Genomic DNA, 22,651 nt, shown 5'->3' with positions numbered 1-22,651 from the left:
ATTATCTAATCTAATATATATTAATGTAGAAATATATATATATATATATATATATATATATATATATATATATATATATATTTTGGGGTGGGTATTCTCACCTGTGCATGCATGTTCATAGGCCACACATGGATTATAAGGTGTCTTCCTCTAATTGCTCTTCACCTTATTTTTTGGGTATATATATATATATATATATATATATATATATATATATAAATGAAATATATATATTTCATTTCTAAAGACTACTTCACCCTCTGAACCTTTTAGTAGGATGTTAAGTCAGATACTTAGTAGGATGTTAAGGTAACTAATGACTCTGGAACAACGTTTCCTACCTTGGTCCTGTTATGAGTTCCTGGCTGTCAGCAAGTGTTATTTTGATATAGCATCTTTCTTGGATACATCCTTGTTTCTTTTTTTTCTTTTTTTTTTTTGAACATCATAACCATTTATTTTTGTTCCCCAAATTCTTATGATAATATCATAATATAAAACACAGTATAAGTTTTAAAAATCCCACAATCTTTAAAAATTACAACAACTCAAAAGTACAAGGTCTCTAAAAAACAAATAAAACAAAAGTTTATTAATTGGGTCTGGTAAAACAAACAAAAAATTAGATATTTTCTTATTCCACAAGAGAAGAGCTGGAGCACAAAAATTTTAAGATGATAACAATACCAAAATCCAGCTATAATAATCCAAATCCTACAGCCCAATGTCCAGCATCTGGTACTCATGTGATCTTCTGGAATCCAGATGGATGGGGCATTCCTCCCTCTCCAGCTCTGCCCTGTGAAACACATGCAGTGCAGCTCTTCTCAGGGCTAGTCTGGCCCCACTCCACATCTGTGCTTCCCCTCAGTAGATGGACCGTGGTCTCACCATCTGCAGTATGCTGTGGGACTCTTTTCACCTCCTCTTCCACAGGGTTCCCTAAGTCCTGATGGGAGGAGTTTGAGTGGAGATGTCCTGTTTAGAGTTGAGTTTCCAGGATCTCTTCCTCTCTGCATATGCTCTAGCTGAAAGTCTCTGTATTTGTTCCCATCTGCCGCAGGAGGGCGCTGCTCTGATGAGGGCTGAGAAAGGCATTGTCTATGAGTACAGCAGAATATTGTTAGGAGTCGTTTTATTGCTATGTTCCTTAAGCAGAACAGTAGTATTTGATTTTCCCTGTGGATCCTGGCCTATCCAGTCTCAGGTCTTGTTGACGCACACAGTGCTTGGTGTGATTTCCATCTCACATGGAGTGGGCTTTATTCAAGACAGATACTGGTTGGTTTCTCAGACTAGTTTGTTACCATGGCACCATCATATCTTGGATGCAATCACCATTGTAGCTGGGTTGGTGTTACTTTTCTCTTTGATCATGGGCAGAGTCCCTTCCACTGCCATGAAATCTAGTCCTTATGTGGTGAGGGATTTAAGGAGGCATCAGCTTGACTGATCTATGTTCAATGAATTGTGATGGTGTCATCTTCAAGAATACCACCTTCCTGTCAGTTTATGGAGAGCAACCAATAGCCTTACAATACCTTGGGTTTTATGGGGTCCAATTGGTCTCATTAGGCCAACAAATGGACTAAATGTAACCCAGCGCCAATATTGGAAGCTTCATTTGGTGACAAGAGATATTCATTTGGGGTTCTGTCTTCCTGATTTTTGGATTTTTTCTTTTTGGCTGTTCCATCTACATCCCTCATATATATATTTATTAGAGTGGTTCTACTGTATTAGACTCGCATAAGATCCCTCACATGGCCCTTAATTTTACCTCTCCCTCCTTATATTTCTTCACAGCCCCCTCGTCCCTCTCCCCCCTCATTTGACCATCCTGTTCCAGACTCTGTCCTTCATCCATCTATAACAATCTATTCTATTCCCCCTAGGTGGAGATCTGTCCCTCCCACTAAGTCCCTTATTACATACCTAACCTGGCATATACAGATTGTAACTTATTTATCTTGGACTCAACAGCTAACACATCCTTGTTTCTTGAGTCATGAAATTAGCCTCTGCCCTTTAAAGATTACTTTCATGTTGCATATTAAGGTATGTGCTGCCCTTCCTATTCTGAGAGGGCATATCTATCACACAGTGGTGATTTCTATGACTGTAAATTTAATCTGAATAGATACAAGGGGATGTGCTTCTGTCATTCATGAATATGTACAGTTTATCTTTCTATTTAGGGGACTTATTAATGCTTTTCTTTTTGAGTCAGAGGTGAAACATGCCCCATACCTTTCTTCAAAACAGGACCAATATATCCACTTTTTTCTTCACAAAATAGCCACCCTCTCCTCTTACTTTGCAGATGATGTAGCTTGTCAGCCCCTAGAAATGGACTGTTTCTATCTTTTGATTTTAAAATTTGTTTTGTACATTAATAAACATTGGACCCTTAAATCTTGAAAATTTAATTTTACACTGTTTAATAATCACTTTATTATGCTGAGATAATAAAAGCTTCCATCCTGTAGAACTTGACCAATAACTTATTGATAAGATAAAATCTGGTTATTAAAGAAATAAAGCAACATCAGTGCATTTTCTATTGTCAGTGCTACAGACTGGGAACATAATAAAGTAAAAAAATTGAATCTCGAGTCATAGTTTTAGGGGCTTAGTTTAAGAAGCCATATTTGGTAATGGCCTTTTCCAAGGTGTGTTTCTAAGTTGGTGCTGAGAGCACAGACATGCATCTGCTACATAATAAACATCCAATACCAGAGTAAATAAATGAATAAACTAATTAGTGTCCTAGTAATAGAATATTACAAATTCTTGAAACTGTGTCTTAGAGTCAAGAATATTTTGAGCAATTCCTTAAATGTCTTTCGGCCATTTGAAATTCTTCCTTTGAGAATCCCCTGTTTAGCTCTATATTCCATTTTTTAAATTGGATTGTTTGTTATTTTGATGTCTAGTTTCTTGGATTCTTTATATATTTTGGAAACCAGCCCTCTGTCAGATGTGGGGTTGGTGAAAATCTTTTCCCATTCTGTAGGCTGTCATTTTGTCTTATTTACCGTGTCCTTTGCCTTACAGAAGTTTCTCAGTTTCAGAAGGTCCCATTGATTGATTGTTGCTCTCAGTGTCTGTGCTACTGGTGTTATATTTAGGAAGTGGTCTCCTGTGCCAGTGCATTCAAGACTACTTCCTACTTTCTCTTCTCTCAGGTTCAGTGTAACTGGATTTATGTTGAGGTCTTTGATCCACTTGGACTTGAGTTTTGTGCATGGTGACAGATATGGATCTATTTGCAATCTTCTACATGTTGACATCCAGTTATGCCAGCACCATTTGTTGAAGATGCTTTTTTCTCCCCATTGTACAGTTTTGGCTTCTTTGTCAAAAATCAGGTTCAACTATAATTCTTTTTTTTTTTTTTAATTTTTATTTTGCAATACAATTCAGTTCTACATATCAGCCACAGATTCCCTTGTTCTCCCCCCTCCCGCCCCCCTCACCTTCCCCCCAGCCTGCCCCCCATTCCAATCTCCTCCAGGCAAAGCCTTCCCCACAGACTGAGATCAACCTGGTGGACTCAGTCCAGGTAGGTCCAGTCCCCTCCTCCCAGGCCGAGCCAAGGGACCCTGCATAGGCCCCAGGTTTCAAACAGCCGACTCATGCAATGAGCACAGGACCCGGTGCCACTGCCTGGATGCCTCCCAAACAGATCAGGCCAATCAACTGTCTCACCCACTCCGAGGGCCTGATCCAGTTGGTGACCCCTCAGCCATTGGTTCATATTTCATGTGTTTCCGTTTGTTTGGCTATTTGTCTCTGTGCTTTATCCGACCTTGGTCTCAACAATTCTCGCTCATATAAACCCTCCTCATTCTCGCTAATTGGACTCCCAGAGATCCACCTGGGGCCTAGTCATGGATCTCTGCATCCAGATCCCTCAGTAGTTGGATGAGGTTTCTAGCACGACAATTAGGGTGCTTGGCCATCCCATCACCAGAGTAGGTCAGTTCGGACTGTCTCTCGACCATTGCCAGCAGTCTGTTGTGGGGGTATCTTTGTGGATTTCTGTGGGCCTCTCTAGCACTTTGTTTCTTCCTATTCTCATGTGGTCTTCATTTACCATGGTCTCCTATTCTTTGTTCTCCCTCTCTGTTGTTGATCCAGCTGGGATCTCCCACTCACCCAAGCTCTCTTTCCCTTGACCCTCGCCCTTCACTACCCCCACTCATGTCCAGGCTGTTCATGTAGATCTCATTCCATTTCTCTGTCATTGGGCGATCCCTGTGTCTTTCTTGGGGTCCTGTTTTCCAGGTAGCCTGCCTGGTGATGTGAGTAGCAGTCCAGTCATCCTTGTTCCACATCTAGTATCCTGTTATGAGTGAGTACATACCATGTTTGTCTTTCTGAGTCTGGGATACCTCACTCAGGATGATTTTTTCTAGATCCATCCATTTGTCTGCAAACCTCATGATGTCATTGTTTTTCTCTGCTGAGTAGTATTCCATTGTGTATATGTACCACATTTTGTTTATCCATTCTTCAGTTGAAGGGCATCTAGGTTGTTTCCATGTTCTGGCTATTACAAACAATGCTGATATGAACATAGCTGAACAAGTGCTCTTGTGGTGTGGTTGAGCATTCCTTGGGTATATGCCCAAGAGTGGTATAGCTGGATCTTGGGGGAGATGGATTCCCAATTTTCTAAGAAATCGCCTTATTGATTTCCAAAGTGGTTGTACAAGCTTGCATTCCCACCAGCAGTGGAGGAGAGTTCCCCTAGCTCCACATCCTCTCCAGCATGAGGTGTCTTCAGTGTTTTTGATCTTAGCCATTCTGACATGCGTAAGGTGGTATCTCAGAGTTGTTTTGATTTGCATTTCCCTGATGATTAGGGATGTTGAGCAATTCCTTAAATGTCTTTCAGCCATTTGAGTTTCCTCTGTTGAGAATTCTCTGTTTAGTTCTATAGCCCATTTCTTAATTGGACTGTTGGGCATTTTGATGTCTAATTTCTTGAGTTCCTTATATATTCTGGATATCAGTCCTCTGTCAGATGTGGGATTGGTGAAGATCTTTCCCATTCTGTAGGCTGTCACTTTGCCTTGTTGACCATATCCTTTGCCCTACAAAAGCTACTGCAGATTATGTTAAAATGGCTTTTCACTTGGATGTTTGTCTCTGGTTTCTAGGAGAGTACATGCTGTGATATGTCAGGTAACATGGGGTTTTGCTTTGTTTTTTACCATCGCTCAAGCTTTCTTTGGTATTTGTAGTTTGATTTTTTTTTTACTGGTCAGAAATTGACAAGCCACCATATATTCATCATTGTCCTCATATCTTTAACTCTGTGTCCTGTGTTACTTACCTTCATCTCCACTGTAATTCATTGTTATGTTTTCCTAATAAACCTCCATTTTCACTAATTCTGCCTTCCATTTTGGCTGATGATGTTTTCATTGTTAGATTTTCTGCTTGACTCTTAACTTGAGGTGACTCTGACATAAAACCAAACAAGTGCAGGTGAACCTTTAAGTTGGAAAGCAGAGATCATCTAGGCCTCACACGTTCTTCCCTCACACATCTAGTAGTCAAATAGATACTTACAAATCTTTCCAGATTCCTCACATAGCTTTTGATTGGTCCTTGAATGCTCGCTGCAGAAAGAAAGTAATGACTAGTATTTTCCTCTGGGGAAACTCGTGTGGCCATGTCAGTAGTTAATGATTCATCCAGTGTTCCATGCTCTACTTTCATAGTTCTTATCTCTTGGATATATGAAAATTCATTTTCTCTCTTAGTCAACATCACAGTTCAGGTTTTTTTTTTTTTTTTTTGAGACAGGGTTTCTCTGTGTCGCTTTGCACCTTTCCTGGATCTTGCTCTGTAGACCAGGCTGTCCTCGAACTCACAACGATCTGCCTGCCTCTGCCTCCCAAGTGCTGGGATTAAAGGCATGCGCCACCACCGCCCCAGTTTTTTAAAAATTATTTTTTCCCTAGATTCTGATGTTGGCCTACTTATTCTAAGCACCCAATTGACTTCTTTAAACACCTTATAGTCAAATCTTATTTCACACCACCTCTTCCCCGCAACATAAGCATTTTTTATCATAGGACTGATTTTTCAAAAATGTGGTTTCTTTCTCCCTGCATTCCTTCCCTCAACTTTATCTTCCTTCCTCCTCCTCACCTGATTTTCCTGGTCCTGTCCCCACCTGCCCCAAGTCCACCCATATAATCTATTCTCTTAGGGGCAGGTTGTATGAAGGTGATCCCAATGAGGTCTCCTAATAATGGAAGATACAGAGTCCCCAACTGGTCATCTCTTTCACCAAAGGAGGCTTCCAGTACTAGGGCTGGGTTACATTTAATTGAATTACAAGGAGATCCCACAGAAATCCCCAAACAACCCAGGTATTTGCTAAGAAAATGAGTTGCTGTCAGCAAGCTGACAGCAGGGCCCCATTGCTGAGGACGGTACCCCCACAACTCATTGAACTTGGAGAAATCAAGCTGGTGCCTACCTAGAGCCTTCACTCCTAGTGCTCTAGTGTCTTTGGTGCAGGAAGGTACTCTGCGGGCTACCAAAAGAGAAACAAAATCATCAACCCAGCCATGAAACCTTTGACCTAGAATCTGTCCTGCACACAAGATACGCTAGGGCAATGGTAGCTCAGAACTTGTGGGAGTAGCCAGCCAATGTCTGATTTGACTTACACCCACTCCGAGAGATGGAACCCATAACTGACACTGTTTGAGTGACTAAGAACAAGAGACTAGATAGTCCATAGGCCCAGGGTAAAATCAAACACTACTGATCTGAAAAAAATAAGTGTCAATAAAATGACTTCCAATGATATTCTGCAATACGCGTAGATCAGTGTTTTATTCAGCCATCATCAGAGAAGCTTCCTCATGCAGCAGATGGGCACAGATGCAGAAACCCACAGTGACATTATGCAGAGAGAGTGAGTCTTTAGAACATACAGCTCTAAATTGGATATCTCCATCAAATCCATCCCCTCAGAGCTCAGGGAACCCAGAGGAAGGGGAGGCAGAAAGAATATAAGAGCAAGAGAGGAGGGAGGACCCCAGGAGAGCAAGGCTCTCTGAATCAGCTGAGCAAGACTCATATGAACTCACAGAGACTGAAGCAGTATGCACAGGGCCTGCATGGGTCTGCACCAGGTCCTCTGTGTATATATTATAGCCTTCAGCTTAGTATTTGTATGGGACTCCGGAGTTTGTGAACAACTAGGTTTCATATTTTGTGCTTGCTCTTGGGACTCTTTACCTTCTCCTTGTCTAGCCTTGATGTGATGGTTTTTACTTTATCTTATATTTTATTTTGTCATGTTTGGTTATTATCTCTTAGAAGTCTGTTCTTTTCTTTTGAAAGACAGAGAGGGATCTGAATGGGAGGAGAGGTGGGGAGGAACTGGGAGCTGGGACAAGTAGAGGGAGGGGAAACTACATCCAGATTATATTGTATGAGAAAAGAATCTATGTTTAACAAAAGGGACAAAGATTCAAAAAATAAAAACATGTTTTTTTTCTTACAGATTTTCTTTATGAGAGTTGCTGAAGCCACTTGACCCTAAATTGGAAATGAGTGCCTGAGGAGTGTAGGGTACACAGGTTGGAACTAGCTCTGTAGCTGAATTTCCTTCCCTACAAAAACTTTTACCCAGTGTTATTTAGTTTAAACTCTTAATTTGTTATCATGATTAAACCGCACATTAGCTGAGCCCCTATTATATTCCAAGTAAATTCTGTTTTGAACAACTAAAAGAAAACTCACTTTCCTCCTTGGGCTTTGTTTTAAGGAGACAGACATAGTCTCTCATTTGGAACAAGAGTCCAAATGGCAAAGCTGCTGTGTGTGTGTTGAGGAAGGGCTAGAAATGAGACAAGTTATATAAAGCACCTTGGGGATTGCCCAGATAAATAAAATCTTCTATGCCATAAAAACTTCATTTGTAGGACTGACAAGGTGGCACCAAGCCTGGTGAGCTGAGTTCGATTTTTATATCCCACAGATGTCGGAAAAGAAGTGACTCCAGAAAATTGTCCTCTGACTTCCACAGATAAGTCTTCACAACACACACACACACACACACACACACACACACACACACACACAGTAAATAAATAAATAAAATTTTTAAAATACACTTGTAGACTTTGGCAATGTCATTAGCTAAAACAAAAGCAAAGTGTCTGGTAACTGGAACTAAAGTGGAGTTACCAGTCCAACAGAAAAGATCCAAGACAAAGAGAGGTTATGGCAGTTTGTGCAAACATGCTGATAACTCTGTCTTAGACTAAGAAACAAAACAAGTTCTTCCAGTCATTTGCTTCCCACAAGCATGAAAGACATGGTAGCTATGAATGTTTATCAGAATGATCTCAAATAAAAAACACATCACACTTCAAGTTCTAAAAAGAAAACCAGAAAAAAGCTAAACCCTAAAAGTGTAGGTGGCAAAAGAAATAACAAAGTCAAGACAGACATTAATAGAATGGAGACTTAAAGAGCAAGAAAAAGAACCACAAAAAGATTATTTTCTTTGGAAAAAAATAAAATTGAAAAACATTCAGCTAAACTGAGTGTAGGAGATGAGATCTAAATGACCAAAATTAGAGGTGAAATGGCGACATATTACAAAATGTTCCCATCAAATTCAGAGAATCATTAGGGAATCGTTTTAATATTTCTGGAAAACTACAGGAAAGAGCCAGATGTGATTTCATTTGAGGAAGGCACCTCATATTCTCCAAGAGAAAACCTTGGCATAGTTGGAGTACAAAATGGAAATGTCGAACCCATTCTGGTACATTTTAATACTGGGAAATTAAGGAAAAAGGCTTAAACTGATATACTTATGGGAAACCTAACTGCCTTCTAAGTTACAGCATTTTTTTATATTTTAAATGTTAGCATATAGTAGAAGTTATAGCATTTTCAGATGCACTTTGTTTTAGTTGGTCCTCCTCCCTGCTCCCCTCCTCCATCCCCTCTCAACTGTGTAAACCTCCAACTACGAAAGTCCTCTTTCCATGTTCATGCCGTTTGTATTCTGCTACCTTCTTCCTTTCATTTGAACTTTTTTCCTCTCATGATCCATGTTCCAGTTTCATGAACTATCCCAACATTTATGCCTGTGTTTGTGCGTATACATGTAATGTTAATATTATAAATGTCAATAACTAGAATGTGGAAATAAGAGTACATGGCATATTTGTCTAAGTCTGTGTTACCTTATATAATAAAATAATTTCAAGAGCCATCTATTTTCCTGAAATTTTCATATTTCCACTTTTTATGGATGAATAAATTTTCACTGAGTGTATGTACTGCATTTTTGTTATTCATTTATGCATTGATGGGCATCTAGGCTGATTCCATATCCTTGTTCTTGTGAATAGAGAAGCAATAAGCAAAACTATGCAAGATTCTCTGTGATAAAGTATAGAATCATTTGGGTGGTCACCCACCAGTTTTAGAGCTGAACTTGGGTAGTTCTTGCTGTGGAATGTCTTTCTTTTAGCTGTGAATTTGTTTTGCTGCCATTGGTTAATAAATAAAGCTGCATTGGCCTATGGAAGGGCAGAATGGAGCCAGGTGGGAAATCCGAGAGGGATAGAGAGAGAGGAGAAAGACTGGGTTGGGGCAGGCACTGTGAGCTGCCGCCAGGAGAAGCAAGATGTGAGAGAGAGCAGGTAATGCCAGGAAGCCAGGTAGCAAAACATAGATTAATAGAAATGGATTGAATTAAGTTATGAGTTAGTTAATAATGAGCCTGAGTCACAGGCCATACAGTTTGTAACTAACATAAGCCTCTGTGTGTTTACTTGGGACTGAGTAGCTGTGGGGCCAGGCAGAACACAGGAAAACTTCCTGCTACAAGTTCTATCTTTAACTTTTGGAAACCACCACGCTGGTTTTCATAGCAGCATCACCAGTTTACACCCCCACTAGCAATGAATAGAGGTTTCTCTTTCCTCACATCCTTGCCAAGATTCCTCATGATTGCCATTTTTACTGAGATGAGATGGTGTAGACCCTCAGCTAAGTTTACACTTTTATGAAACCTTACAATAATGGAGGTTAGATGATGTGACTCTTCACTTTGAATGCCAGTGCTTCTCTTCTGGTGCAATGCCCACACGCCTGCTTTGCTGCACTTGCCTTTCCAGGCAAAATGAATTCAGCCTCTGGCTTGTGTTTTCTGCAGCATAGGGTTCTCTCTCTAACTCTCTGGGCACTTGGTATATGGTGTCCTGACATGTATTTCCTTGGCAAAGCTCAGTTCACGGCAACTATACCATTTTCTTTACTGAGTCCATTTCATGGAAGGTCACTTAATTGCATTTTTTGCTGCATACATTTTTTTCTTTCCAATGTTTCTTATTGGGTTATTATCCCTTTTTATTTCTTTTGGCTTTTCTCTGCTTCATTCTCTATTCTTCTGCTAGATTACTATTGGATAGATATTTAGATTTCTGTCTCTTATGTCTTAAAATTGGAGCTTGGAGTGTCTCTCTTAAACCAGGGGGGATTTTCTCTCACTATACTTGACAGCTTCCATATTGTTCTGGGTGTTTGGTTTCCCAGTCTACAGAACAAGGTTTTTGCTTTGTGTTGATATTATTGATTTTGCAAGTTTTGATCCTTTCAGGGATGCATATTTTATTAACAATTTAAGTGCTGGCTATAGGTTATTTTTCCCCAATATACTATCTGCTTACTCTTATCTCTACCACAATTTTTAACAGAAGCATAACATTTCAATGAAGTTTATTTTGATTTTATTCAGTTTCATAAAAGTATGGCCTTAACTAAAGTGTCCACATCCAAAAGATATCCATAGAACTGGTCTATAATATTTTAATGTTCTGGTTTCTGATAAGGTGAAATACTTTTTTATTCCTCTGCCTTCCTTCAGGAGCTGATGGCACCCCAGCTTATTTTATATCTTTCTTGAAGATTCTGGATACTTCATGTAGTGTGCTCCAAGTGAGGACTTTAAGACTAAGATTTAAATGGGATATTTCCTTCTGAAAATGTGGAGAATACTAGCTACAAAATGTGATGTTGACTTGTGCAAGGAATTAGAGATAGAGGAGGGAAGCTACTTACTACAGTGAAACCATAGCACAATCCCGAGGGAAATAGTTGGCAATCAATGGTGAAAACAGTATTTCTATTTACTCCAGAGAAATGAGACTTTCTAGATCTATGCTAAGTAAGTGCTGAAGACTTTCTAGGGTTTTGAAGTGCTTTTTCCCCCCATTGAACCATTTCTGGCTCTCGTGTATCTGACAACACTCCACTCTTACTGGGCTAGAGAAGGTTCCCATAGCGGCTGGTAGGAATTGTTGGGCATAGCAATATAGACACTGGGCTAGGCAAAGACATAAAAAGGACCTGAAAAACTTCTTTTTCTAGGCATCCACAGTGTCAAGCATGGAGAATCTTCGTCTCTATGACTTTGACTATTTCAATGATCTCTTATAAGTAGAAACATACAGGATTTTTACTTCTGGTTGACTTTTGTTATCTAGTCTAGTGCCTTTCAGGATTAAAAAATATTTCTTTTATTTTTGAGATTATAATATAATTACATCATTTGCCCTTCCCTTTCATCCCTCCAAACCTTCCTGTATATCCTTGCTTGCTCTCTTTCAAATTGATAGCCTCTTTTTTCATTGTTGTTATATGCATATATGTGTGTGCATATATATTCCTAAAGATAACTTGCTCAGTATGTATTATGTTATTTCTATGTATTTCTTCAGGACTGACCATTTGGTATTGGGTAATGAATTGGTGTGCTCTTTCCTGGGGAAGACTATTTTTCCCTCTCTCAGTATTCCTTAGTGGCCTGTAGTTCTTTGTGTATGGTAAAACAACTCCTGCAACTAAGGATCAGTAAGGGGGGAGGGCAGTGGAAAGACTAAGAGCCAGAGGATCAGGGAGTTTGCTGTGAGCCTGTATCTGCTAGAAATGTCAAAAGCTACACCCTTAAGACTTAAACATGAATGGTACAGGGATAACAAAAATAGACATGCTAAAATGGATGGGGGAAAGTCTATGATATGAGGCCTTCCATATATATCTATGTTGTTCAAAATGACAATTTCCTTCTTATTTTTTAAAGCAGGAGGATATTTCAATGTGATGTTAACATTGAAACTGTACCACTTGGATACACTGACATGCATGCTTCAGGATACAGTACTAATTTATAGGTTGGTAGTTCATCTTGTGTTAGAATCTCTGGCATAGGAAGCAACAGATAGACACCATAGACATCTTTCTAGATACTTGTACATTACAGGTATGTAAGGGCTATCTAACAGAGAGGATTTTAGGTATTTAATGGACTGGGGATTTAAATTTTGTAAAAACCTAAATCTAATAAAATCATGGGAGTGCTAAGTAGACCTGCCCAAAAAATAGATTTTGGAAGCAATATCTATTGTTCTTAGGAACGTTGTATTTAATCATTCTTACTTTGTAGATAGAAAAGAACTCAAGATTGAGCAATATCTAGAGAATAAAACAGGGTAGGAGGTTCTTCAGAAGGATCAAACTTTTACATAATCAGACTGTATTTTTCAATATCATCTGGCAGATGCTTTGGATGAATAAGCATATATTGCAAAGTAGTGATATTAGTAACAGTTTAGTAAAACCAAGAAGAAGGTTGCAGATTTGACCAACAGGCTTCTAAAATGATGTCATCCCATAGAGAACTATTTCGCAGAAAAGAAGTTTGTCGCATGCATGTGGACGCTATAAAGATCCAATACTTAACACCACAAGAAACAAGGGGCTATGTGCATACACTGTTCAGAGCTACAAATTATGAATTTGATGGGAAGAACTTTAACTCATCATATAGTGGAAATGGTGCAGTAGAGGTTGGACTCAACCTGGGCTTTAAGCTACCGAAAATTAAAGAAAAAAAATATTTTCAGATGAGAAAGAAGTTTAAATGGTAGTTTTGTCTTTAAGTAAATATTGTTCCAAAATGGAAATAGAAAGGAATTAGGACCAAGCCAGAAAGCCTAAGCATGCTGCAAAGAGACTATATATATATATGTATACATATATATATATATATGATAATGTTAACTAAAATTGAAGACTATTAATTTCTTCTTAATGTAAAATATTAAGAGATGTTTACTTCACAGCTAGTCTGCTTCAAACATTAAGAAAAAGCTAAAAAGCATACATTGAGGGTACTAGACAATTCAAATTACACTTTAAATGTGACTTTCTGAGTTTTTTTTACAGCAGATACAAAATTGAAGCAAAGGCTCAGGGAAATGATTACAGACACAAAACAAGACTAACTGATAGTCTTAGTCCTGGGAAATAACAAATATCTTCAGAATGGTAATAATCTGCCACAACCAGGCTAAAGAGAGGGTTGTTCAGGGACAATGTCTAATGCAGGTGTTGAAAACCAGTATACCAGGAAAAAGTACCTTGAGGAAGGGCACTCTAAAAGGAATCAGCTTTGTCCCCTCTGCAGAGATGTAAATCTTTATAGAAGACAATGCCTTGCCTTCAGAAGGAAGTACGGGCTTCAGTGCCCATATTTGACACATGCATTCCGTGTTAGTGCCCTAATAACATCTCAGATAATCTTTTGAACAACTTTCTTTCCCTTTCCAGGATTCGGATCCTCATTTAGGATTACTGGCCTAGAGGACATGGTTCATTTTCTTGTCTAGATATATACAGTCTGTTCTGATTCTGATCCTTCTTGTAGCATCTTCTTTAGCCCTTCCACTTACTCATGCTCAGTACCAGACATATGCTACCTTTTCATGCTTTGGGCTCTTGATCTGCTTTTCCATCTTCTAGAATTTGCTTCACCTACTTTGTTACCCTTGCTCATGTCTCACTTCTACCAAAAAGAAGTAGTGGGGCCTCTCAGAGGAAGCACCTAAGGGCTCTTTGCCTTCATTCATGGCCAGTCACATTTGCTATGCCTGAGGTCCATAGGCAAAGGTGTATCCACTGCTCCAGATAGTCACAGCTTCTTGCTTATAACTGGTTGAGAAGAAGCAACAGAATATCACACAATGCTGCAGTTCATGGCAAGGACCACAGACTGTCCCAGCTCCCTGGTTTCAAATCACTCCCATCTCTTGGAATCTGAAGGTGGAGTTCCTGGAGGGCAATGGGATGGAGAAAAGCCAAGCAATGTAGAGCTTGACTCCCTGCCCTGACTCTCCCTCTGATTTGTTGAGTCTTTGGACCACCACAGTCATCACCTTTCTACTCTTTGAGAGAGAGTTAGAAGGGGCTGCAGCTGGGGTTTGGCCATCGTTCTCACATCTTCCCTTCTCTAGTTCTTCTTCCTTCCTTTGAAAGTTTTTTTGTTGTGGGTTTGTGTGATTTGTGTTTATGGGTGAGCGTGCTGGCCACTGTGCTATGGAATGCTTATGAAGAACAAAGGACATTATCAAGTGTTGGTCCTTGATGTCTACCAGTTTAAGAGAACATCCACAGTTCTTCACTACTTCACACACCCAGCTAGTTTGTTCAAGAACTTCTGGGGAGACTTCTATCTCTGGCTCCTGTCTCACTGTAGAAGCACTGGGATCACAAATGTGTGCTACCATTTCTGGCTTTATATGGGTTCTTAGGATTCAAAGCCAGATCCTCACACCTGTGTGGCAAGCACATTACACACTGAGGTAACGCTCCAGTCCTTCTTTTCCTTTTTATGTCAATGCATAGTAAGAACTCATAAAAATCGCAATAATGGTTCGTTGAGAGAATAATGTAAGAAATTTGGGTTACTTTGCTGACTTTGACGAGGATTTTGGTGGCAAGACACAGTAATACATGGAGACGCTTGTAAGAATTTTATTTAACCACTGTCATGGATATTCCAGTCAATTTTACTTAGAGAAAAATTACATTGGTTTTCAGAGACATAAGAGGCTTCCATTAGCTCACAAACACGGTATGATAAGTGTAATACCTGTCTCCATTGATGGGCACCACTGCCACATCATTAGGGCAGATGTTTCTTTCCTTAATAATTTCAACCACTATTGCAAATCTGACAGTTTCTGGAAGAGATGAAGACAAAGACAATCTCTCAGACACTTTAGGGTTCTCCTTTTTTTCCTGCCAGGACCAGGTAACTGCCTCCTGGCATTTAGTTTCCTCAAATCATTTGCAAATCAATATCCTATTTAGTCTTTCTTACCCAAAGCTTTCTACAGCTTTAGAACCCGGGAATTGTCCTCATGGGCTTCCTTTCCACCCACCACCTTGCCTTTCTACTCTTCCACATGGAAGTTCTGCGGCCATATTTGTTTCTAATGTTTTCTCTTTGGCAGGTAGTTCTTTTTACTTACGGTGGACTGTAAAGTCCCAGTAGAAGGTAATTCCATAATCATTACAGAGGCAGCGGGTTTGGTTATAGCTGAAGCTACCGTCCATTGGGGTAGAACTTACAAGGTAAGCTTTGACCTGGTGGGGAGAGATGGCCTACTGTTAGTCCAGAAAATGGGAAGACGAGGACAATACAAGAGAGGAAATAGCTGAGATAGATTAGTGGCACATAGACTTTATATTCATCATTGTATTATCATTCCACAGGCTTTCCCTCTTCACACCTTCAGACTCATGCCTGAGAAGTCTGAGTATAAGATTCAGGAGGATGTACGTGAATCCACCAGGCAAGGAGATTAAGCCTACTGTGGCTGTCTCCTGGGGGAAGGTTTGCTTTTGGTATCAGCTACAGTTCTTGGGAATGACTTGTGTGAGTTTTTACTCTGGGACCCAGTGAGATGGCAGCCCAGCTCTTTAAATGTACATGCTGAGACAAAGGCTTTGTGAGAATGATGGCCAAACCCCACTGTAGCTCCTTCTAACTCTAGACAATTGAATTAATCTCTTGCTCCCATGTATTCCAACTGTAAAATTAAAAGTTACTCCCTCTGCCCATGTCTGGCCACTATTAGATAAGCAAAGAATTCTTAAGGCCAACTTCTTTTCTTTCTTTCTTTCTTTCTTTCTTTCTTTCTTTCTTTCTTTCTTTCTTCCTTCCTTCCTTCCTTCCTTCCTTCCTTCCTTTCTTCCTTTCTTTCTTTCTTTCTTTTTTGCTTTTTTTTGCTAGTTAATTTTTTATTATTAAAAAATTTTCTATTCATTTTACATACCAGCCACAGATGCCCCTCCCTTCCCTCCTCCCGCCCTCAACCTTCCCCCAATCCTCCCCCCCCATCCCCACCTCCTCCAAGGCAAGGCCTCTCCTGGGGAGTCAGCAGAAGGTCCAATTTCCTTGCTTTTCAAACTTAAGAGTGCCTGTCAACATAAGACCTCAGATAATTGGACATATCGACTCCTGTTTCTGGGACCTAACATAGGAGTTTTGTCTTAGGGATGGTCTACCCAGAAGGACCTGTGAATAGAATTTGGTAAGTGTGAGAAATGATGTGGAAAATGCCTTTCAATGAGATTTAACATCCTGTTAGTAGCATGGGGATGCGGACATCTTAGAGAGAGTTCCATTCTGGTATTGAGAGAAGGTCTTGTTTCCTTTTCATTATATTTGACACAAGAGCTCTTCATGAGTTAGAATTTTTAGAAATTGTGTGAGTGAAACAATGAATCAGAGTCCAGTGCATGTGCCTACACATTACCTGTGGTACAAAGTCAAAGGCCATCCCAGTACTTCCTTCTTTAAGTTGAGCCAGCCACAACTATCCCAGACAGTGTCTTTATAAGGTGAATTTAACTTTGCTTGCATTTCATATGTGTTAGATTTGGGAGTCATCCATTAATAAACACATAGATTACTGTATTGGGTAATTTTATCATCATTATTAAAAATGGTAGTTTCTCATATAATGAAGTGTACATTTTGCCCTTAGAAGAAGTTTTCTGTTAAGTAAGTTATAGACTTAATGAGATCAGGAAAATGGTCTGTTGCACAAAGATGCTGAAGATCGTGGTTCATCACGAGTTCTCTCCAGTCCTAAAGAACTATCTGGTCCTTATGTTCAAGCATATAATCACAGGTATATGCTATTCTGTTTTAATTCTAAAATGAATAAATGTTAGCCCAAGACTAATCATTGTTAAATGTTCAGTTGGAAAACATTGTAATTACTATAAAAAGAGGGTTTACAATGTTCAATCATAAAAAGAAATATATTCCTCAAATTTTTTAGAATATAAATATACTTTATAGTTATAGTCATATGTTGATCCTCTCTCACACCCTACCTCAGAAAGCTCTAAATAAAAATAAATTGTTTGGTGGGCTGGAGAGATGGTTCAGTGGCTAAGAGCTTTTGCTACTTTTGTAGAAGATCCAGGTTCAGTTCTTAGCACCCAAACAGCAGCTCACAAACACCTGAGACCTCAGTTTCAGGGTATCCAGCTTCCTCTTCTGGCCTCTACAGGCACCAGGCACATGCATGGTACATAAAACACTCATGCTCACACACAAAAAATCTTTAAAAATTGTTTGGTGCAGGATGGGATGGCTATAGTCTATATCTATAATCCCAATACTTGAAAATCTGATGCAGGAGGACCAGGGAAACCATCTACTTTGAGCTCATAATGAGTTTGAGGCTAGGCAGAGCAAAATAACAAGGCTGCTCAAAACAAACTGATGAAATTTCCTATTACACAAATCTTGGTTGAAAAACAGTTACTGTTTAAAGTATTTTTACTCCTTTTGCTTCTCCTCAGGAGGGCTTTTTTTTTTTTAATAAGTTCACTCTTTTGTATTAGAAGCATGATTCTTAAAATCAGAAATTTATTCACTATAATATCACATGCCATTTTATTGAGCTCAACACAATTATTACATTAACTTTTTAAGGGTACAAATAGACTTTCATTGTTTGTCATCACCAGAAACTATCTTTATTACAGACGCCTTTTTTGTATTTCTTGTATAAACATTTTCCTCAACATCATCTGTGATTATGACTAACAAAACACAAATTGCAAAACTAGGAATCAACCTCCATCCTGCACCCACATTAGCAAGCATAGTTCATGTTCTTGTCTTGCAAACAGAAAAAAATTGATAAAGGCTGTGATATATGTTTGCAATATGTCCAAGAATCTTTCTTTAATCAGGATGAGGCTATTTCTTGATTATATTATAATGAATGGTCTTCTCCTGGTACTATTTTGTTTCTTAATTTGATCATTGTTCTTGAGTTCTCACTTGAAGTAAGAAAGTCATGCTGTAGGGAAGTGTAGCATAATGTTGTGTTCTATCTTCAGGTTGTTCAGGGTATAGAGCTGGGAACCCCCTTCTGTAGACCCTGGGGATTTGATCTTGTCAGGTCAGGAGGCAGAGGAAGGCCAAGAGGAAAGCAGGCTCAGCTTGGGGTATTATTGGAGAAGAAGAACCAGCTCAGCCATGTTCTCTTCTTACCTTTGCTCTAACCTATGGCTGTGGTTGCAGGATGTTCTTATGAAAACCCTGTTCCCAAAAGCCCTTATCAAAATCCAGTCGTGCTTAGGACCCTGGAGGAAACACTACCACTTTTCCTCCTCTTTCTTTCTCACTCTTTTACTTCCTAGACTCCTCTGGACTGGGGTTTCTTCATCTGTGAAATGGGAATCATCACCTGCTACAAGTTCTTAACATAGTTCTGAGATTCAGGTAACAAAACATGTATGAGGATTTTCTTTTATTATTTTTTATCATGCAGTATTAACATAAAAGATGAATTCAATCATATTTATAACTCAGGAATCAGTTTTTGACTTGGAGTCACTGTCCCATACATCTACTTACCACTAAACATTCTCTATATTCTGTCTCAAGTCCAAGTTTCACAGTGATCTCCTCGCCTGACACTGCAGAATTTGGAACGTCTAAATAAAAATTAAGTGGTTTTCGAATATTTCTAGGAAGAGAAAAACAGGGCACAGAGATCAGACACCTGCACACACAAAAAAGCATCAAGCTGGAAGGAGGCATGGGAACAGAGCAGCGGTGGGAGTTATATAGCTTGAAGCAACTGCTGATCATCAAAATCCTCAGTAGTCTTTGTGTGTCAGCTGGTTTGAATGTTTACCTTTGTTTAATTAAGCAACAGACATATTGTTTAAAATGGAGCATCTTTTTTTTTCCAGTTTCAAATAACAAATTTTAAAGTAGAAAACTATCTACTGTCTCATGTCGTTTCCTAACAAGTTACAGCAGTAGTTCTCAACCTGTGAGCCATGACCCCTTTGAGGAGTTGAATGACCCTTTCACAGGAGTCACGCAAGACTATGAGAAACCCTAGGTATTTACATTACAATTCATAACAGCAGTAAAATTACAGTTATGAAGAGGCAACAAAGATAATTTTATGGCTGTTGGGGGAGGATCACCAACACATGAGGAGCTGTAGTAAAGGGCTATAGCATTAGGAAGGTTGAGAACCACTGCCATACAGTTTATTAGGTCCTTGTCTACTGAATGGAATGAAAGAGTCAAGTCATCCATAGGAGAGAACTTCATATCCACAGAACCATGTAAACAACTCCACACTGGAGGAGTTCATAGATCTTCCTTGAAGATCTTCCTTTATGATTTCTGGATACAGCCTAAGAATGTATATCTATTTAGGTTTACAGGAAATCTGTACATATTGTAATTGTGAACACACCACAGCTGAGAAAAAGAACCTGAGATGAAGCAAAGAGGCAAGTGTTGCTCTCTAGTCAACAAAGGCTGTTCAGGGCCAAGAGGGTTGCTTCTTCTTTATAAAGAAACTTGGCTAAGGTCCTTTGGTGGTTAGTGGGGTAGAAAAAAATTCTTAGACAGCATTATTCATAGCTCCATTTCCTAGGGCAAAACATGTTACAATTTAATTCTTGTACCAACTGCTCTAGGACTCGTTCCTAGGAAAGATACATGAAGACCAGGTGTCTTCAAAATTTCTGTTTTGTGAATGAGTTTAGGGTTGGTAGGATGGCCAGATTAGCTATAGCAGTTAACCATGCCAGTTTTTTTCTTAGGATAAGGGTTCCATACAAGGTAGGTATTCAATAATAAACAGGAGAGTTGTTGACCAGCTGCGATGACCTAGTCACCTTAATCGTAAAGCTTATTTCAACATGGGCTTCCTTCCCTCTGGCCCGGGAAGAAAGCCATCTGAACTGGAACTTCAGGGCTTCTCAGGATGCTTGCATCAGAGCTACTTAAAACCTTGACATTTCCACTAGGATAAGACATTTGGCCAAGTTTCCCAGAGCACCCAAAGGCTCATAATCCATAAAGCCAGCAGCCTAGGCTGCTGCAAATGTAGAGATCTCCAGTTTAATTGGGTAACTCTGCTTCCCCACCCCCGACCGAGTCTGGCTTCATTTCTTACTTCATTCTACTCCTTCAACTTTCCCACTTTCTTCAAACAGGGACTCTCTGTATGGTAGCCTCCAGGTCTCAGTGTGAGTGTGACTAAAGGTCCCAGTGTTTGTCTTCTGGTTTTATCGTAGGAATGATATCTATGATGCTTGTTTGGCTAGCTCAGCCTGAGACTATGGGTCAGTGTCAAAAGCTCTCATTCTCAGTGAGGACTACCAGAGACATCTGAAGGGGTTGCTAGAACTCACAGACTTTTTTTTTTTTTACCTTTTTGAGGTAAACTGAGTAAAATTTTGAACAATGAGTAGATCAAAGAGAGTAAAACTAATTGTTTATAGAAAACTCATATACAGTGGGGTCTTTATTTCTTAGGCAAGCCTATACACCTAGAGGAAATGTGAAGGGAATGTATGAAGCCTACTAAGAGAATGGAACCTGTCACGAGGTCCATGCAAGCTTCCAAGGCTAGAGATCTTTGCAGTCTAAAAATCTATAGAAAAGTGTGTGCAGGCTTCCAGGTCAGGAGGGAAGCCCCTCTATGGCTTTCCTGCCAAAGAAAAGAAGGGTTTGACTCACGTGCTATCCTCAGCCTTGTTGATTCCCAGCTGCAGGCACAGGACCAGGAAGAGGGTGGCAGCACTGAACTGGCACAAGAGGCTGTGCATGGTGTTGAAAACAGGACACCAGAGCAGTAGGGTTATTGGTGCGCAGCACAGGTTTTTATATACAGATCAAGGAAGCAGGAAAGCTGGCAGGTAGGTCCATGAAGTGAATCGCTTAATCATTTGCTGTACTCATGGTCCTTCCTTGTTGAGGAGAAGTTTGTTTTTTCTATGGAATAAATATCATCATTCAATTAAATTGTTGGAATATACATGATTGAACTTCCTTGTATTCTTCGCATCAGAGATCTTTAAAGGCTCTTTCTTGGCTTACAGGCATGTTTTTCTTCTTTCTCATTTGCTTCTCTGTCCTGTTCCTTACCTTAAGTCACTGCTGGTTTGGTCTTGGCAGGCAGTGAACATTTGGGGTGGCAGGTCCCAAGCCATAGCTGTACAACACATTCACTTGATGATTTTGTAGTTTTAAAATTTAATTTAAAGGGAGAGGCCACTAAAAAGATGTCTTAGACTTCTAATATGATCAGGCATAGTTACCCAGAAGCTACTACCAATATAGCTGAGAGAACTAGGGAAGGGCTGAGCTCTCTGGATGATGGAGAAGTGTAACCATAGTACCTGATGACATGTTGATGTTTGTGATTGTTAAGCCCTTCTGCGCTTCAGGAGCAATAGTAAGCTTTCCAGATGCTCAAAGTTTCTAGGATAGAATGATGCTTTCATTGTACAGAAGTCATTTACATAGTTACATCCCCAAATCAGACCGTACAGCATTCAAATGACCAGTCACTTCCCACACCTGTTTTATGGTAGAAGGCATGTAGGAAGAAGGACTGATAAGGACTCCCTTCATTGTACCAGAACCTGAACTATACAGAGACATTCTGGCACATGAATTTCTCCCCATGGAATGATAGGAGACTCACTCTTCCTTACATATCTCCACTGTCTTTACTAACTCAAAGCTATTGTTTAACCTAAAATTTATTCTTAAGAGATTTTTTTTTCATCTGTTGAATGACAAGAGCCCAGGATGATCCTCTGGGGTATGAATATGGAAATCATCTATCTAAGACTAATCTACATATTCTACTATGGCGAGTGTTGAGAAATTAAAGTCTAGCTGTATGTTCACAGTGGATGAATTTTTTAAATTCCCCTGCCTGCTTGTTTATTCTTGTGCTAACCTCTTCATTCTCTGAAGCTGGACAGTAATCATTCCTCACTTGACTTGTAGTTGCAACCACATACTTTCTGCTCTGTCTCAAGAGTGATGGTTTTATTCTACCTTGACCCAGTCTCAGTGACCCTCCTTTATAAATAACTTTTCAGGTTTTAACTTTCTTTACAGCAAATTATTTTCTTGTTTACTTGAGTCATCTCTACCAGAGGATCATCATAGCTAATATTAGCCAAGGAAATGGGCCAAAGAATCTAGACCATGCCCACATAGGAAATCTAGAAATAGCTCTTTGCTGCATCATAACCCTCTTCAAAGGTACATCTCTGTCCTTAAGTGTGTATCTGTGGCACCTTTGATAAACTATGGATCAGGAAAGACAGATGGAAATGAATTCAGAGCATCTATAGAGGGCAAAGAGGTCATTTTATAAACCAACAGAGACTTACGACATTCATAGCCCTTTAAAAAATATGTAACAAAAAGTAATGGCCATATTAG

At 39.5% G+C, this 22,651-nt stretch overlaps 1 protein-coding gene across 1 annotated transcript; it reads right to left on the bottom strand.

Moving 5' to 3' along the window:
- Nucleotides 1-14,858: 14,858 nt before the first annotated feature.
- Pip (prolactin induced protein) lies at nucleotides 14,859-21,178 on the bottom strand. Its single transcript, XM_059256586.1, has 4 exons — nucleotides 20,927-21,178; nucleotides 18,791-18,902; nucleotides 15,375-15,489; nucleotides 14,859-15,083 (listed from the first exon to the last, which is right to left on the bottom strand). The coding sequence occupies exons 1-4, from the start codon at nucleotides 21,013-21,015 to the stop codon at nucleotides 14,959-14,961; spliced, it is 441 nt and encodes a 146-aa protein (XP_059112569.1). The 5' UTR covers nucleotides 21,016-21,178; the 3' UTR covers nucleotides 14,859-14,958.
- Between the last annotated feature and the right edge of the window lie 1,473 nt (nucleotides 21,179-22,651).

This window comes from Peromyscus eremicus, chromosome 3 (genome assembly GCF_949786415.1).
Source record: "Peromyscus eremicus chromosome 3, PerEre_H2_v1, whole genome shotgun sequence".
In the NCBI taxonomy this organism is placed as follows: domain Eukaryota; kingdom Metazoa; phylum Chordata; class Mammalia; order Rodentia; family Cricetidae; genus Peromyscus; species Peromyscus eremicus.
Note: the sequence above shows the minus strand (reverse complement) of the source record. Positions and strands in the feature narration are given on the sequence as shown.